The sequence below is a fragment of the Gavia stellata genome, chromosome 2 (assembly GCF_030936135.1).
Source record: "Gavia stellata isolate bGavSte3 chromosome 2, bGavSte3.hap2, whole genome shotgun sequence".
NCBI lineage: Eukaryota > Metazoa > Chordata > Aves > Gaviiformes > Gaviidae > Gavia > Gavia stellata.
Window position 1 is genome coordinate 113116916 of NC_082595.1, and position 18101 is coordinate 113135016.

General features: G+C 64.2%; 1 protein-coding gene, 1 non-coding gene and 1 pseudogene across 2 annotated transcripts; 2 read left to right on the top strand and 1 right to left on the bottom strand.

Annotated features, from left to right (window-relative positions):
* LOC132322014 (U1 spliceosomal RNA) lies at nt 1–149 on the top strand (annotated as a pseudogene).
* A 1042-nt stretch (nt 150–1191) lies between these two features.
* On the bottom strand, nt 1192–1355 carry LOC132322013 (U1 spliceosomal RNA). The gene has a single exon (XR_009484999.1). It is a non-coding gene; the product is annotated as a U1 spliceosomal RNA (small nuclear RNA).
* A 781-nt stretch (nt 1356–2136) lies between these two features.
* Nucleotides 2137–17659, top strand: TMEM214 (transmembrane protein 214). The gene is made up of 17 exons (XM_059832098.1): nt 2137–2278; nt 2638–2843; nt 5010–5160; nt 6393–6527; nt 8154–8236; nt 9018–9123; nt 10273–10354; nt 12124–12225; nt 12335–12476; nt 13140–13231; nt 13360–13408; nt 14021–14134; nt 14473–14590; nt 15066–15162; nt 15429–15597; nt 15957–16108; nt 17411–17659. The coding sequence occupies exons 1-17, from the start codon at nt 2137–2139 to the stop codon at nt 17535–17537; spliced, it is 2067 nt and encodes a 688-aa protein (XP_059688081.1). The 3' UTR covers nt 17538–17659.
* The last annotated feature ends 442 nt before the right edge of the window (nt 17660–18101 follow it).

The window sequence follows — 18101 nt, forward strand, 5'->3', positions numbered from 1 at the left end:
TGGGAGACAGCATGATCATGCAGGTGGTTTTCCCAGGGCGAGGCTCATCCCCTGCACTCCGGGTGTGCTGACCCCTGCGATTTCCCCAAATGCGGGAAACTCGACTGCATAATTTGTGGTAGTGGGGGACTGCGTTCGCGCTCTCCCCTGGTTTGGCGGTGCCAAAGACAGAGCTGATTGGTGGTTGTTTGGGGCGGGACCCATAGGTGGGGCGGCGGGCGGGTGGGGAAGGGGCGGTTTCGCGTCCGCGGGTCCGGTCGGCCGCGGCCCCGCCGGCGGGCGGAGCGGGAAGGGGGCGGGCAGCGGAGGCCGGGCCGGGCGATGCGCGGACGTCCTGGTTTTGGCTGGGAGAGAGTTGACTTTCTTCAGAGCAGCTCGTGTGGGGCTGCGTTTTGGGTTTGTGCTGGAAACAGTGCTGATGCACGGGGATGTTTTGGTTACTGCCGAGCAGGGCTCACACAGAGCCTTTTCTGCTCCTCACACCGCCCCACCAGTGAGCGGGCTGGGGGTGCACAAGGCGTTGGGAGGGGACACAGCCGGGACAGCTGACCCCGACTGACCAAAGGGACATTCCAGACCATTATGACGTCATGCTCAGCATACAAAGCCGGGGGAGGAAGAAGGAAGGGGGGGACATTCGGAGTGATGGCGTTTGTCTTCCCAAGTAACCGTTACGCGTGATGGAGCCCTGCTTTCCTGGGGATGGCTGAGCACCTGCCTGCCGACGGGAAGTGGTGAAGGAATTCCTCGTTTTGCTTTGCTTGCGAGCGCGGCTTTTGCTTCACCTATTGACCTGTCTCTATCTCAGCCCATGAGCTTTCTCACTTCTACTCTTCCGGTTCTCGCCCCCATCCCACCGGGGGGCAGTGAGCGAGCGGCTGTGTGGGGCTTAGTTGCCGGCGGGGACTAAACGACGACAGCGGAGGAGCCGGGGGTGTCCGTGGTGTTCCGAACCGCGATGGGAACTCGGCAGCGCCGGGCAAAGCAATGAACTTCCCCGCGGGGAACACCGTGTCCGGCTGCCGACGCGACGGCTCCGGCGTGGCTGCCTATGCCCGTCCCAGGACCCTTGAACGGGTCGGGAAGAGGCGACCGGACACCCCCACCACCACTCCCCGGCCCCGTTCCGCCCACCGAACCCCGGAGAAGTCCCCACAAAACACCTCAGCTCTGTCTTTGGCACCGCCGAGCCAGGGGAGAGCGCGAACGCAGTCCCCCACTACCACAAATTATGCAGTCGAGTTTCCCGCATTTGGGGAAATCGCAGGGGTCAGCACACCCGGAGTGCAGGGGATGAGCCTCGCCCTGGGAAAACCACCTGCATGATCATGCTGTCTCCCCTGCCAGGTAAGTATGACGCACAACCGCGACCGCACCGCACCACGCACCCGCACACACATACACAACACGGACACCGAACACAAACGCCCACGCGCCAAACACCACCACTCCGCCTCACGCGCCCCACCATCTGCCGCCGCGCAGTCCCACGCAGCCCCCGCGCACACCCGTGGCCGGCGCCGTCGTGGCGCGTTGGGCTCCCGTCATCCCGCGCGGCGTCTGATCTGCATGGACACGCCCCCGACCGCCCCGCCCCGCCCCTGCCGGCTCCCAGCGCCTCCGCCGGCAGCGCCGCGCTCTGCATGGCCACGCCCCCGCCCGCAGCGGACCGGCCCACACTGGTGCGATCTGCATGGCCCCGCCCCTCTCCGCAGGCCCCGCCCTTCCCTCCACCTCGGGCCACCCTCTCCCGGGCCGTGCCGCGTCCGGGGCCGCGGGGCCCGCGGGTCGGCCGTGCCTTGGCCCGGAGTAGCAGCTCAGAGAACACGACCAGCGCCCGGGCGGGGCGGGGCGGGCGGCCGAGCCCTCCCGGGGGCGGAGCCGTCTGCCCTGGGGGCGGGGCAACCCGGGGGCGGGGCAACCCGGGGGCGGAGCGCGCAGTCCCCGCCCCGCCCCGGCCGGGGCGGAACGGCGGCTGCCCGGTCACGTGGGGCGGCGCGGCGGGGCGGGGCGGAGACGTGGCACCAGCCGCGCGGGGCCCCTGCGCGTGGCTGCAGCCAATCGGCGGCGGCGGCGGGCGCATGCGCCCCGCCCCGCTCGGCGCCGCCGCCTCCCGCTCCCCTGCGCTCGGCGGCGATGGCGGCGGCGGGACCGGGTCCGGCCTCGGCCGGCGGCGGCCGCTGGGAGGTGGTGCGCAAGGGCCGGCGGCCCGCGGGCGGCCCCGGCAGCCGCCGCGCCCTGGGCGAGGCCAACGCCGGCCGCGCGCTGCCGGCGGCGGGTGAGTGCGGCGGGCACGCGCGTGGGGGGGGCCCGCGCGGGGTGTCATCGCCCCCCGCCGCCTCGCGTGGGGCGTGCGTGGGCCCCGCGGCTCCGGGGAGGGCCTGCTTGGGGCTGGCGGGCCTGGCGTGGGGCGGGTCGGTCAGCCCCACGCGCGGCGTGGGGCTGCGGGCCGGGCCGTGGCGGGTGCTGGGCCCCGCGGAGCCCCGGGGGCTCCCGCCGGCTGCGGGGCCCGGGGTGGGCCCGGCCCCTCTCCGCGTCGCCCGTCGGGCCCGGGGACCGTCCCTCTGCCCCACGCGTGGGTGCTGTGGGCGCTGCCCGCGGAGCCGCGGTCACCCTCTGCCCCTTCCCCGCTTCCAGGTCCCATCGCCACCTCCGACACCATCTTCGAGCTGGGCTTCGAGCGGGCGCTGAAGAAGCAGAACAAGGAGCAGGTCCCCCCCGCGTCGGCGCCCGAGCAGCCGCACCGGAAGCAGCACGCGGGGAAGAGCGCGAAGAAGCCGTCGGCAAACGACGCCGGCGTCAAGCCGGGGAAATGCCGCTCGCTGGAGGAAGCCCTGAGAGCCGTGAGTGCGCCGGGTGGGCTGCGCCTCGTGGGCCTGCGCCTGTCTGCGGGCCGCTCGTCCCCACCCCGCCCCCTTCCTGCAGGCCTGAGGGTGCCCAGGTCGCTCCGGCCCGCGCTAAGACAGCAGAGCTGAAGCTCTGGGTGCCGTTGTTCCCCGGCCCTCGCCGAGGCCGGCCAGCGTTCCGGCAGCCGGCCCTCTCTGTCACTTCGTTACTCCTGGGAGGAGGAGGCTGCTCCCGCGCCCCAGCCCCTCTGTGCCGGGAGACCCCCCGGGCTCGTTAACGCGTCCCCGCCTTCACGCCGGGACGAGCGCTCCTGCCTGCTGCCAGCTGCAGCCCAGGGCGCTCGCGTTCGCTGTGGGAGCGGAGCAGACGGTGCTCGGTGCTTTGGGGAGCGCCAGGCTGGCCTGGGAGATCTGTCTCGTGCTTGAAGTTGTACTTTTTCTGTAGGCAGGAGACAGAAGGGCAGGAGGTGGCTGCAAGGGAATTTCTGGTTTCTTCCTTCACCCACTCCCTGTCTGCTGTCTGGGAGGAATCCAGAGAAAGCGTCGCTGGTGAAACCTCCTCCCTGTCTCACCGGCTGAGGCCCTGGGGAGCCGTTTCTGCAGCTAGCGCTCCCCGCATTTTTGATGAATCTGTAGAACTCGTTTGTCTGTCCCACCCGTTCTCGTGGCGTCTGAGCGCAGACGGGTTTTAAAAAGGAACCCCAAATTGACTCTCCGTTGAGGTAAGGTGTCCGCCGGGAAAAGCGGCTGCCTGGCAGGGCTCTCCCGCAGCGGTCGCCCGCTCAGCTCCTCGCTTTCACCCGAGCGTCGCCTCTTGCTCGTGCCCTGAGCACCCCTCATCTCCCCAGCCGCAGGGGTGGGGGTTTTCCTCCGCTCCGCTGGGCACAAGCGGTTCTTCACATCCAGCTTTTGCGCATAGAGAGAGCTCAGAGCAGAATTAATGTGTGTTATTTCTGTCTGTGTCAGGGGAGATATTCCTCAGGGAGAGCGGCCTGGGGCTGAAGCGTGGTTGCCCCGTAACTGCTCTGCACGGCTCAGCCGTGACAAATGCCGTTGTGCGGCTGTTGCTCTGTCAGCTTCGCTGACAGCGTCGTTTAGTTTTTTGACATAGCGGCAGCTATTTTTTTTTTTCTTATTTCAAAACGGTTGCTGAAATCAACGTGCAGCAAAAGGTGCCCAACTCAGGTTTAGTAACATGCTATGGCTGAAACCCACTGCGTACGCAAAGGTTAGACTCTGCAAAAACTTGGAACAGCTGGTAAAGTCTTGCTGCGTTTCCTAAACTCCCTGAAGTGCAGACGGGGTATCTGTCCCTGCGAGCTTGCAGATAATCTGGGTTTAAAAGCAGACGATAAGCGTGTTTTGTGACAGAGAGCACGGGAGGAGGAAGGTGAGGGGATGTGAGCTGCTGTCCCTACTCGTGGTTTGTCGGTTGCGGGTTGTTAATCGGGTGGGTCTTGATGATCTTGGCTATTTTCTCCTTCGAGGACTCTGGGTGCAGAGTCGCGTGACACAAGCCAGCCGTGCTGGGCGTGACGCTGGGCTGATCCTCACCGAGCAGCAGCCTCGAGCTGTCTCCTGCCCGGAGTGAGCCTTTGACGATGCCGCTGTGCTCCTCGGCGGTTTGCACGGAGCCGGCTGATCCCAGGCGACGCTCACCGCGGGGCACGCGGAAGCGCAGAGCGGCAGAGCCGCGGCTGGCGTGCCGGTGCTGGCAGGAGGGTGAAGCGTGGAGCAAAGAAAACCTCGGCGCGCCCGGGGACGGCTCGGAGGAGGGAGGAGAGCTCGTTCCTGCGGCTGTGCCAGCGCAGCCCTTCTGACATCCCTGTTGGCTCTGGGGCTTTCTGCGGCCCCTTCGGCGCCGGGCACCTGCGGTTCTCCACATGGGTTTTGTTATTCCCCGGTAGCTCTTTGCTAATCTGAAGAAAATGTGTTTCCAGTACAAAACTAAATGCTGTTTCCAGGCCAGTGCTCCCATTTGCATTAGTAGGTGGTGGATTTGGGGGTCGCTGTGCCAGAAGGGCAGCGTTCTCAGGATGAAGGCGGGGGTGTTTCCCTCCGTGGCCAGCAGCCCCTTAGGAGCTGAAGTTAACTTTCCTCTTTCCGTGTTTTTTGACCGGTTCTGCGCATCCCGGGTTGAATTTGTCTGTCTGTCGTTTCCAGCTCGACTTGGCGGATCTGCAGAAGGAGCTGGATAAAAGCCAGAGCGTGTTCCCCGAGAACCCCTCCGTCTGGGTGAAGGACCTGGCCGGTTATCTCAACTACAAGCTGCAGGCGCCCAGGAGCGACCCCATGCTCAGCCAGCACCCCCACGGTCAGTGGTGTTTAACCTGCCCCGCTGCTGGGGGGTTCTCCACCCTGGAGCTTCGCTCTGGAGTGGCTTTGCGCTTCGCAGAGGTGCGCAGAGCCGTGGGGCACGTGGGGCCGGCGCTTCTCCGCGGCTGGGCCAGCTCAGCGTGGTCCTTAAAACCACACGGAGCTGGGCGGTGGGGTGATGGGGCAGCCGGGCTCAGGGAGCGGCCGCGGGACGGTGCCCGGGAAGAAGCAACCTCTGACAGCTCCCCTCCCGTCCCCCCCAGCCAGTCTTACAGAATCACTTAGGTTGGAAAAGACCCGTAAGATCATCGAGTCCGACCATCTCGGTCCCAGCAGGAAGACTGGAAGGAGTTCAGTGCTGTATTCTTTGCCAGGTTTATTTTGTGCAGGTTTAAGAGCACAGGTTAAAGGACAGCTGGCTGAAGAGGTGGTTTTTAGAAATGTCGGAGCAGACAGGACCAAAACAGTCACAGATGTGAAAGGAAAAATCTCCCGGTTTCACCTGAGACAAATCGGGTCGAGCCTGTCCCCCAGTCCGGGCTTGTTCCCTGCGAACTGAGACGTTTGGGCTTTGCTTTGCTTTTTCCCCACCCTCCAAACAGGTTTTTTTTTTCCTGTGCCAAAACTGTTTTAGGAAACCTAGTAATAGGAAAGGCACAAGACTGTGTTCTTTAGTCAGCAAATAAAATGGGGACTATTTGCTTGATTCTGTGATATCACTACAATTAACTTCCCTCGACTACCGAGACAATGGAATTGTGTATACAGCTGGGAAATGACAGACTGCCCCTAGTCACCCCTTCTCCATAGGACCCACGACCTCTGCCTCCTATTGTGGAGTTCAGGAATCTGCTCGCAGATATCCCCACTCATCTTGAAAAGGAATATTCCGTCTGGATTTCTCTCTTGTGCATGATCTGTTGGTCTACACTTGCTTTGAGCACTTGGTACTGGGGGTGGCAACGGGTAAAAGAGCAGAATATCTTCTCGAAGCCTGTGTATATCCCGTGGCATCAACGTTTAACAGAAAGCAATCCTTTATTGCTAAATTAGGTGCAGCTAATGTAGAATAATAGGAAGAAGTTGCTTGTTAACCGTGCGGTGTGTGAGGACGAGGTGCTCCTCTGCGACCGCCTCGCACTCGTGGGGCCGGCTTCTCCTTGCAGCTGCAGCTGAAAGTCTCGCAAACTGGCACTCACTAAACGCTTCCTACTCCTGTCTTGGCTCCAGACTATCCGTACTGCCTCATCAGCAAGGAGCTGAGGAACATCATCAGATCCCTGCTGGGAAGGTCATCCGGCGTGCTGGAGCTCTTCTTCGACCACTGTATTTATACCATGCTACAGGAGCTGGACAAAACCCCAGGTAAGATGCGGTTGGCGCAGGTCTGGGGCACCGACGCAGCCGTCGTGCTCCGTTAGTGCGGTGGTTCTTCTGCGAGGTGGTCTGGTGCTGAGGCTTTCTGACCACGGGGATGCCGCCGCTCCTCGTCACCCGTTCTAAGAGCTTTTCTGAATTCCTCTGCGGAGAAGGTGAGGTGGGAAGCTCCTTCTGCACATCTTGTGTGCGGTGAGGGGCTGTTCCTGCCCTGGGCGGCTGATGGGTGTGATGTAAAATGCTGCTGAGGCCGTGGGGTTTCGGGCTGGAGGAGCCGGAGCAGGCGTAGCGGGGGCCGAGATACACGCCCAGCACGGTGTTGTCAGGGGGAGAATTCCAGACTGAAGGCTGCGTGGTGGAAAATGCCTTTCCGAGGGATTTCACGCTGTGGCGTGTGTTGCTGCAGCTTTTAAAACGGGGCCTTTTGGCCTTAGGAAACTTGGTGCGGTGCTGCAGTAACAGCCTTTCCACGGGGTCCTGTCTGAGCCGCTGTGCGGGGAGCAGGCGGCTGTTTCTGCTGTCTGCAAGCCCACAAATGCCCGGCGGTGTTGCCTGCGTCTTTGGACAGCCAGAAGCAACGTCCTTAACAACGGTGATGGCTTGTTTCTTTTAGCAGTGTCAGACACAAACCCTAAATGCCCGTTTCTGTACCACCGCCGCAATGCCATCAGCTGCCGGTAGCTTTAGCAGGAGCACCCGGGCACCGCCTGTCCCCGGCCCCTGGCTCTGCTGTCCCCTGCGCTGAATGGCCGGTGGCCCCGCGTGCGGTTTGTTTCCGTCACAAAACCCGCCCGACTGATCAAAACGACGGACGGGAATAGCGCGAAATAGTTGTTAGCAAATGGTCGAGGTGCTGCTTTGCTTTGGGAGTTGCGGTCGTGTGTAATTCGGGAGGATGCTCGGCTGTCGGCGGAGCTGCGACGGGGAGGACCGAGGGGCTCCGCCGGGCGCTGCGGCTGCGCTGGCCTCTGCCGCCGCGGCGGCCTTTGTGTCGGCCTGACTGTTGTGGGCTGGTGTGGCCGGTGCATCTGGCGTGAAAGGCGGGTGCGCCCCAGGGGAGGGTCGTGGGAGCAGTGGGACTGTGCTGGAGAGCAGGACTGGCCCGGGGGGCAACCAGCCACGGCCACGCAGCCCGTCCCGGGGCCAGCAGAGCTGGAGGGGGTGGCTGGACGGCACCTGAGAACCACAGGGCACTGAACCCTCCTTCTCTTTTGAACGTGAACAAGGGGGAAGCGAGCCCTCGGAAGCTCCCAGACTTGGAGCCTCGATTGTGCCTGCCTGCCACTGCTTTGGAGGGCAGAGCTGGGCTGGGGGGGCTCTAGGAAGCTGCCGATGGGTTTCCGAGGGTCCCTGGGGTCCGTTCTGCTCCTGTGGGCTGGAGGCTTGTAGTGGGGGGTCCCGGGCAGAGGATGGGTGGGGGGCAGTCGAGGAGGGAGCAGCACCCACGCCGCTGTGGTGGGGCTCGTGCCCGGAGCTCGTTAGCCGGTGAGCAGGGCAGGTCTGCGCAGAGGGGATCATCACCCCACCACCACCACCTTCTGGGGGTGTCGCAGGGGGAGGGAGACACTTGAAGCGGCCCGTGGCTGAGAAGGTCCCTTCTGTGCTCTGTTTCAGGGGAGTCTTTGCACGGGTACAGGATCTGCATCCAGGCGGTGCTTCTGGACAGGCCCAAAATCGCCACGATGAACCTGGGCAAGGTGAGCTGGATACCTGGGGCTGCAGGCGCTTTCCGGGCAGATGCAGTAAACCCAGCGGCACCGCTCCTCCTCCCACCCGGAGGATCCCCCAGAGCAGCCGGACAATGAGCATCCTTTCCCGTTTATCAGAATTCCTTTTGGGAGCTGTCGGGGTTGCCCCGTGCACAAAGCCCTTGAGCCTCCCTGTGCTTGTAGCCCGTGCAGAGGGACCGGTATCTCCAGTATCGCCCCAAATGTGCTGGAGCTGCTGTAAGCGCCGGTGTCCCGCTGTGTCTTTTCTTTAAAGACCTTGTCTAGAGCTCGTGCTCCCTGCCCGCCACCCGCTCCATGCTCTGCCACAGTCGGAGGGGGCAGGATGCGTCCACCCTTGGCTGCGCTCAGCGGCCTGGCAGCCGTGGGACAAGAATGAGGGTTTCTGGGTCCCGCTCCTGCGAAGCAGGCAGCTGAGCGGGTGATGGCTGCGGCTGCGGCTTGGCTGCCGTCCAGCACCGCGTGGTGCCAGCAGCTCTGCTTCCCCAGGGCTGAGGTTTGGGGGGCCCCCAGCCGGCACGGCTCCTGGCATTGCCTGGTGCTGAGGGTCCCTCCCGGGAGCCGGGGGCTCTGCTCTGCTCCGGGGGTTGCTCCCTGCCAGGCCAGGCAGCCCAGAGCCCGGTAGAGCCGCCGCGGTCCCGTGGCACTGGGAGCCCCGTGAGGCAATGCGGCTCTGGGCTCATTTCCGGCGGCGTTGGGGTGGGATGGGCTGAGGCTCCTCTTGATTAACACGTCCTCGTCTTTGCCCCAGTACTTGGAGGTGCTGCGGTCCCACCAGAACAGGCCAGCGAAATGCCTTACCGTCCTCTGGGCGCTGGGACAGGCCGGATTCGCCGACCTCCACGAGGGCCTGAAAGGTGAGAGCCGGGAGCGGTGGGCTGGGCGCCCATCCCCACCGAGGGGGCTCCCCCTCCCCTGGGGAGCAGGAGGAGAGCTGGGGCGGCCCCCGCTACTGCCTGTGCGTCTCCGCTCCCGCTGGTGTTCCCGCTCAGGCGTGGGGTCTGCTTCAGAACGTGCCGTCCCACTGCTGAAATGCTGGGGAGGGGGCTGCAGCGCCTGGGGGGTCCTGGGGGCAAACGGCTCGGGGGGGGACGCCTGGGAACGGGGGTGTCTGCAGCCGCCGTGGGTACCTCCGGGTGAGGGCACACCGGGCCTGTCGACGCTCATTTGGGAGCAGAATCATAGAATTGTTTAGGTTGGAAAAGACCCTTAAGATCGTCGAGTCCACCTGAGTGGTGACATTCCCTGCGCTGCAGCGGGGCTGGGTCGGGGTTTGCTGCCTGGCATGTCGTGCGTGATGCTGCTCGCCGTTCCCGTAACGACTGCTCGTTACGCCTCGTGCGTGCCTTCATTCCTCAGCCGTATATGTTAGAGGTTGGTCACCATCGCAGAAGGGGAGTGACTTGTGCTGAAGTGTGTTTATAGAGGCGCAAGTACTCAGTGTTTAGAGTGGCGACGCTGTAGAGCTGTGTGAAGTGGTTAATTATTTTCGGGGAAGCCGGAATGTCACAAGAAGCACATTGCTTACAGAAGGGCGAGTTCAGATCTTGTGCCCAGCCTCAGCGGCACCTCTGCAACAACACAGACTGCCCTTGCGGCATCTTGTCTCTGGAGAGCATCTTCCCCCGGCTGGGACAGAGAAATCGCTGGATCCCAGGAGGAACCGTCCCTCCTGGAAGGACAGAGAGCATGCTGCTCTGCCGTTCCTCCGCGAGCAGAGCAGGCGAGGCAGCGCAGCTGCTGCCGAGGGATCTGTCCATCTGTCTGGTCGTCTGCCGAGCATTTTGAGTGGGGAAACGGGGAATTTGGCTGGGTTTAAATATAGCTGCCATCCTGGCACCTGAGCGTTCCTCTGCTTTTCAGCTGCTGCTTGCAGACCCAAGGAGCGCTCGTGTTGATGGAAGGAGCACGCGGCGCGGCCGGGGAGCGCTCGGTGTCGCCTGGGGCGTGGGGGCACGGCAGGAGCCCTCCTGCTCCGCGATCTGACCGCTGCCTCTCTCCCGCAGTGTGGCTCGGCGTCATGCTCCCGGTGCTCGGGATCAAGTCTCTCTCCCCGTACGCTGTTGCCTACCTGGACCGTCTGCTGATGTGAGTTACCCTGATAATGCAAACGAGGTGTATCTTCGTTAAGAGGAATAACCCAGCCCGGGCTGCTGGCTGTGGCGTGACTGTGTCTGCATTGTGCCGGTGGAAAAAACCTGAGTGTGCATGTGCGAGCATGCGAGCGAGTGGGTGTGCATGCCCTGCAGAGCCTGCAGCGGTGGGCTTGCCGTGCAGGTTAGTTTGTCCCCGATCTTTGGGGGCTGCGTGTTGTGTCGGGTTTCCAGACAGCAGTCGTGGCACCTCCTGACCGTGTCTGGTGCCGTGACGGCTGCTGGTTCCGCTGTGGCTCTATAGAAACACTGGGTTTCTGCACAGGTTTCCTCTCCGCCCCTGCTGGCGCCTTTCCTAAAATGAGGTGGGCAGACGGTGGAGGGGAAGCAGAGCCCTTTCCCGACTGGCCCTGGTCACCTCCCTGAGGCAGACAAGCGGCTCAGCTGCCCCTCGGCTCTGGCTGCGGTGGTAGGATGGGCTGCTCTGGTGCCGCAGCTTGAGGCCGCGGCAGCGCTGGTGCGACCCTGCGGGTGCCCCGTGCCAGGAACAGGCTTCTCCGGCGCTGGCACGCCTCATCGCCTGCCTTCACATGTGGGAGAGAGCGGCTCCGCTCTGAGAGCAGGTGCTGTCCGTGCCCAGAGGGACGGCGCTGCAAGGAGCAGGGTCCCCATTGCCGCCGGCTGCTGCGGTGCGCGGTTATGTTGGGGTCCCAGCTGCTACGAGAAGTGCTGGCAGCATTCACCGTCGCAGGCAGATTAATTTCTCCCTGAAAGGAGAAGGGAGGTGGCGTTTGGCTGGAGGTCGCGGACAGGCGGCTCTGCTGGCCTTTGCGCAGGTGAGGGCAGCCGCCGTCTCTGGCGTTGCCGCCTTGGTGTGGTGTGAGGGAGCTGGGCGTTAACTGCGGCGGCTCCAGCACCCGGGGTGGAAGAAAGTCCGGTGCTGCACAGCGCAGGTGGCTGGTACCAGGGGAGGTGAGGAGCGGCTTTGTGGCGAGCACCGAGGGGCATCCCCTGCCCTTCCAAAGGGTTCGAGAGGTTTTATTAAGTTGTTTTTCCTGCTTCACAGTAACAGGAACATTGCATTTGGTTTTGCCAGAGGATTTTACGGAGATGCATGGAGCCAGACTTCACAGCTCCTCCCAATCTTTCTGAACCTTTATTTAATTAGTTTTCTACAGCCTGGTTTCTCTTCTCTGACTGCGTTTCATTTACCGGCAACCCCGGTCACAGGCCTGCCAGACCTCGGTTGTCTGCAGCCTCTCAGGGAGGAAAAAGAGCATGAGACCCTTGTGCCTGACACCAGCGGCGGGTGCCGACGCCACCCCTCGCTCTGGTCACTGGAAGCGGCTCCCACAAACCCCTTTTTCCGCTGCGCTCTTTGGCAATGGGGCCACAGCGCAGGGACACTGAGAGCACGGGGACGGGGGGCTGCCTGGCCGCCACGGCCCGAGGGCGGCTGTCCCCTCTCCGGACCCTGAGGCCGCCTGCCTTGTCCCAGGGGTGCGGCGGCAACTGCCTGCATCCGTCCTGCCCGGCTGGTTGCTGCCGGGATGGGATACAGCCCCTGGAGCCCCGGTGCTGCCTCCTGACTGTGCAGGGTGTCTCTGAGTAGCAGAGACTACACACTGCCCACATGTACCTGGGCGGTGTGTCCAGCTGAAGGGAAACCGCCGGGGCCGGTGCGAGGGCGGCCCTTCCCTCCCGGGCTGCGTTCGGTTGCCAGCACATCTGTCACAGCTCACAGGGCTTGTTTCTGCTGTGCAGGATGCATCCAAACCTGACCAAAGGCTTCGGTATGATTGGACCCAAGGATTTCTTCCCCCTCCTGGACTTTGCCTTCATGCCCAACAACTCGCTGCCGCCCAGGTATGCCGGCACCACCCCACAGTACACCCCAGCATGGGCTGCAGGGTGGGGCGGACACCCTGGTCGCCTCGCTGGCCGCTCTCCGCAGCCTGGTGCCATCTCCCCTCAGCCTGCAGGAGCAGCTGCGGCGGCTCTACCCTCGCCTGAAGGTGCTGGCGTTTGGCGCGAAGCCGGAGACAGCACTGCACACCTACTTCCCCTCCTTCCTCTCCCGAGCTACGCCGAGCTGCCCTCCCAGCATGAAAAAAGAGGTGAGCCCGGAGTGGGGTTGCATGGCCACTGACACTTCAGGCTGGCCCCACGAGAACCCCTGTCCCAGCACGATGCCGCGTGGCTTGGGGCAGCCCTGGTGCGTCAGCGAGGAGGGACAGCCAAGTGGGTCCTGCCCTGCCCGCTGCGGTGGGCGCAGGGCTCTGCCGTCCACCGGCCCGGCTCCCCGGCATGGCCGGGCACTGGCCACCCCTCGCACAGGCTCGGCTCCCCGGCGTTAGAGGCTGAACAGGCTGGTGGGTCGGGCAGGTGCCAGCACGAGTGTGAGGTTGTGGTGGGAGCCTGTCCCGGTAAGGGAGGGAGCGGGACAGGTGGGGTTTGGTGATGCCACAGCTGCCCGGAGAGGGAGGCTTGGGGAGGGCCTGCGGAGCAGCGGCAGGCCAGACACTGCCGTCACAAGGGGAGGACGGTGATCGCGGGCCGGGGTTCCTGCTGCCCGCACCCAGGGCCTGGGAATGCCAGACCCACGAGTTCGGTGCCCCAGGAGCTGGCCGGGATGAGAGCAGCGAGCCGGCGGGTTTGGGGGGTGGTTGGCCGCGCCGGCGTACAGCCCAGGGCATGGTGTGTCTGATGCACCAAATCGGGTGACACGCATTGCGCTGGGAGCGAGGATCGGGTGTGACGACGCTGTGCTCTCTTCCCAGCTCCTGACCTCCATGAGCCAGTGCCTGAGCCTGGACCCCCTGAGCTTCAGCGTCTGGAGGCAGCTGTACACCAAGCACCTCTCTCAGTCCAGGTTGGTTCGTGCCTGCTGCCTGCCCGCTGCTCTGAGCAGGGCCAGCACCAGCCTGCTAGCATTTAACAGTGTGTTAAATTGCTTCTCGGAGCTCCTGGCCGAGCCCTGTGTTCTCTTCCCCCCCATAGTTTGCTTCTGAACCATCTCCTGGAGTCCTGGGACAGCAGCAGCAAGAAGGTAGGAGTGAGCTGTGGAAAGGAGGAATTACATGGGGTGGGGAAACAACGTAGTTGTGCTGCTGCGGGAGGTCCCTGTACGAGCAGCGTCCCCATGGGACCCGTGTGTGCCCACACGGCGCTGCTCCAGCCTGCCGGCGGCTCAGTGAGTCCGTTGGCAGGGGCATGTGCCTGCCAGGCTCAAGAGCCAGCACTTTGTCCTGGGAACAGGCAGCACGCTGCCCATGGGAAGGGCGTTTATTTGCTTGCTGACGGAGAGCAGAGCTCCGTTCCCTCCACACGCTGTGTCGGGACTCGGATATTGCGGATTCAGCCCCCATTAGGCCTTGCTGTTCGGGTGCTGTGACGAGCGGGGAGGTGGCGCTGGCCGGGGCTCAGCGTCCCCAGAGGAGTCGTGGCTGGCTGGGTCGGCCGAGGCGCTTGGTCTCAGTGCAGCGGCCTCAGAGGTGTCCCCGCAGCCTGATCCATCCTGCAGGTCCTCAGTGTTTCTGCCCTTCCCATCTCCTCTCCCTCTGCTCCCTCCTGCAGCCCCTGCAGTGCTGGGTCGTGTGGGCGCACGGTGCTGCCGGCTCGGGGTGCTTGGTGCCGTGACGCAGCTCTTGCTTTCCCCAAGGTACGTCAGTCGCTGCAGGAAACGGTTCGCTCGTTCAAAGTAACGAACGAGGAGCTGGCGGCGAGAGGGCCCAACAGCGACCAGGACGTGGCCGCCTGCGATGCTGCCTGCAAGGTGAGCCCCGGGCAGGGTGGTGCCCGCTGTCAGCCGGCAGACGGATTTCAGCTCCATGCTGGGGTTGCGGTTGGCCTCTCCTGCCACCGGCACGCGCCAGGCCAGGGCCCCCGCCGCGGCGCATCTGTAGGACACGCTGGGGACAGATGGTGCTGGCCCTTGTCCATCCTGCCAGCTGCTCAGCAGATGACACTGGATTCCACTGGTTAGCCGGGGCTGGGCGGTGAGAGCAGCCGTCAGCGCGGCAGCGTGCTGGCGGCGGGTGGTGCGGCCGCGCAGGAACCTCCCCGGCCTCGGGAGCCGCGCGGTGACGAGGCCTTGTCCTTCTGCCTGCCCAGGAACTGCTGCGCAAGATGAAGGGCCGGGGCTTCCCCTGGTCACGGCTGCTGCTTGTCCTCCTGGTCTTCGTAGCCGGCTTCCTCCTGCACGACGTCCGGACGCACGGCTCCTTCCAGGGTAAGGCGGCGGATCTTTGCTCGTGGCTTTGCGGAAAAGGGGGTGCGGAGGAACGTCCCTGGGGAACAATAACTTTGCCGTTCCGAGTGAAGCCCCTCTGCACTCCTGCCTTCACCCTGAGCCTGTGCTGCTGGCTGCCCTTGAGCAGCGTGGCCCCGTCGGGCTGTCTTTGAATGGGTGCGCTTGGGGGGTACGTGGGCTGTGTTGAGCCAGACGTTCTCGGCAGGTTGCACAGACACATCCCCTGCTTGTCCCCTCTGGGGACGGTTTTGCCCAGGGCTGCCCTAACCCGGGTTTCCTCCCTGCTCCGGAGCTTCTGTCTTTCTTTGTCCCATCTCAGAGTATTTTCCAAGACGTTTTGCAGAGCAGCTCGGGTCACGCGTCCCCGGAGAGAGGCTTCGGGGACAGACCGAGCGCGCAGCTCCTGCAGACCGGGCCGAAGGGTTGCTCAGGGAATGGTTCTTGTCCCTTCCAGCCTCCTCCTCTGCTCACCTGCTTCGTTCCTCTGGCGTCCTGCCGGCCTCGCAGCAAGCCTGGCAGAAGGTCTCCCACGGCTGCCTCGAAGGGTACAGGTCAGTGGCACCGGCGCAGGGCAGCAGCGTGCGTGTCTGGGTGGGCATGAAGCTGTTCACGCGGCGCAAAGCGATCTCTGTAGGGAGCCCTTTCTGCTGGGAAGCGTTCCCCAGCTCTGCCTGGAAGGGCTTTCAGCTCAGCTCCTGAGTTCTTCTCTTCCCTTGGCCCGTGGCGGCAGGTCCAGGTACCCCTGTGCCCCCGTGGCTCTGCCGGCGGTGCCGGGGCAGGCGGTGCTTGCCCTCAGCCGGCACTCACTCTCTTCCAGGTGGCTGGAGCGGAGCCTGCCCGTCTACGGCTCCCAGGCAGCCGCCGTCCTGCAGCCGCAGCTGGAGCTGCTCTGGGTGAAGAGCGGCGAGGTGGCCCTGTACGCGTCTGAGCAGTGCTCCTCCCTGCTGTCCTGGATCCACGACAGCCTGCCCTGGTTCATCGAGTGGGTAAGAAGGAGAAGGGAGAAGTCTCAAAGATCACTCACTATAATTTCCTGAAAATCAGCAGTTTGGTGGAAGAGGGGTGACTTTAGTATCCCACAGAGCAAGCAGCGTGGGCACCGCGTCTGCTGTTTGGTGGAGATGTGCCACATACGAGCCAAGCGGTGACCGTGGGGAGGGCTTGGTGATGCCAGACCACGGGGAGGAGGGAGGAGGCGCGATGCCTGGGCGATGGTGGGGACAGCCTGCTTTGGCAGAGCCTCCTTCACGGGTGACCAGGACACCGGGCTCCTCGGGGTACCCAAACCCGGCGCGTGAAGGGGAGGTTGGTGTTAAACCTGCGCCGGCTCTCTCTGCCCCTGCAGCTCCAGTCCCGGGTCCCAGAGTCCCTGCTGCACTTCGCCGAGTGCGTCAGAGAGCTGCTGCTCTTCCTGGTGCGGAGCTGCCTGCTGCCGCTGCTGGAGTGCGTGGCCGCGGCGCTGGAGCGGGGCTGGAAGCACTGGGTGGACTCCTGCAAGTGAGCATCCCTGCCCTCCTCCAGCCCCCACGCTGCACAGGCTGCGGTGGGGCTCTGCTCCCCCCGGGCAGCAGCAGAGTCTCTCCCTGTCCTGGCTGGGGGTGGCTCCTGGTCCTGCTCCGGCAGAGGGGCCGGGACGTGGCACCGTGGCCGGGGACTTGCGACGGATCAGGGAGCTGGGGCGATGTTCCTGGGCAGGGCCAGTCCGGGGCGGTTCGGGACCTATTTCTGCAGCGCTTGGGGTTCACAGCCGGATTCAGGGAGACGGGGTGGTGCCGGAGAGGGACTCTCATTACCCCGCTGCTGGCCGGCTTGCTCGGCCGCTTCCTCGGCACCTCCTGACAGGAGCCCCGTGCGGATGCGCTGCCCCGGGGGGAGCTGGGTGCCATGCTGAGCGCGCTGTCCCTGCGCTGCCCTGCTCCGGGCCGCTGTGAGCAGAGGAGGAGCTGGGGCAGCCTTCGTCCCGGTGCTGCCCGCCCTGGCTCTGCGGGAGAGCTAGGTCCAGCCAGGGCGGCGAGCGGCATGCGCGTGTCCCTGTGGCAACCGTGTCCCTGCGGCGTGCACATGTCCCTGCGGCGTGCGCATGTCCCTGCAGCGGTCATGCTCCCCTGCAGCATGCGCGTGTCCCTGCAGCAGTCATGCTCCCCTGCGGCGTGTGTGTCCCTGCAGCAGTAGTGCTCCCCTGCGGCGTGTGTGTGTCCCTGCGGCGGTCATGCTCCCCTGCAGCGTGCACATGTCCCTGCAGCGGTCATGCTCCCCTGTGCCGTGTGTGTGTCCCTGCGGCGGTCATGCTCCCCTGCAGCATGTGCGTGTCCCTGCGGCGGTCATGCTCCCCTGCAGCATGCGCGTGTCCCTGCAGCAGTCATGCTCCCCTGCGGCGTGTGTGTGTCCCTGCGGTGGTCATGCTCCCCTGCGGCGTGTGTGTCCCTGCAGCAGTAGTGCTCCCCTGCGGCGTGTGCGTGTCCCTGCGGCGTGTGCGTGTCCCTGCGGCGTGTGCGTGTCCCTGCGGCGGTCGTGCGTCCCTGCGGCGTGTGCGTGTCCCTGCGGCGTGTGCCTGTCTCTGCGACGGTCATGTGTCCCTGCGACAGTCATGCGTCCCTGTGGCATGCGCGTGTCCCTGCGACGGTCATGCTCCCCTGCAGCATGTGTGTGTCCCTGTGGCAGCCGTGTCCCTGCAGTGTGTGCCACTGCCTGCTCGAGGGGCTCCCGTGTTCCTCAGAGCCTTGTAACGCCGGGGCTGGCTCTACCCGTCCCGCAGCCGGCGGGTTCCCTGCCAGTGACCCGTTCCCCTTGCTTTTCCAGCGGAGAAGTGTCGTGGGGCTGCGTGAGGGAACACCTGACGAGCTTTACCTATTCTTCTTGGATTTATCTGCAAAACACAACCCTCGCCGTCAAAAACTGGGCCTTGGCTATGATTTCCGGACACTGATCGGCTTTCCGGAGGAGCGGGGACACGGTCGTGCCGACTCCGGACGTTCCAGCTGCCCGAGGAGCGTCTCCAGTGGAACTTGCGTTGGCCGCGGGACGGAGATGCGGAGGGAGATGCGCGGGGTTGGGGGGGGGACTTTGGGCTCGGGTCGGGGGTTACGGGGGAGGTTTTGTTCTTTCCTGGGAAACACGTCCAGGTTTTCCGCACCCTGTGAGTTGGCCTCGGCTTTCCCTGTCCCGGCTCGGGCGGGGGGTGAGGTGGGGCCGGCCCCCACGTCCCCCCCGGGGTGGTTGTTTTCCCCTGTAATGGTGGTGGAGATGGGGGTGCGTGTGCATAGGGACGGGCACGCGTGTGTGTGCGTGCCTACACATGCTTATGAACACGTGTGTACACATGTGCATAGGGACGGGCACATGTGTCTGCATACATGTGCTTATGAACACACGTGTGCGTATGGGGTGTGTGTACACGTATGTGTGACCGTGTGTGTGCATACACGTGCTTATGTACACACTTGCATATGTGTGTGTGTGCATGTACATGTGTATATATGGATGTGCACAC

Coding starts and splice junctions, on each gene's coding strand:
- TMEM214 (XM_059832098.1), top strand. CDS start 2,137: ATGGCGGCGGCGGGACCGGGTCCGGCCTCGGCCGGCGGCGGCCGCTGG. Junction 12,226..12,334: donor AACAACTCGCTGCCGCCCAG/GTATGCCGGCAC, acceptor ATCTCCCCTCAG/CCTGCAGGAGCAGCTGCGGC. Junction 15,598..15,956: donor TGCCCTGGTTCATCGAGTGG/GTAAGAAGGAGA, acceptor CTGCCCCTGCAG/CTCCAGTCCCGGGTCCCAGA.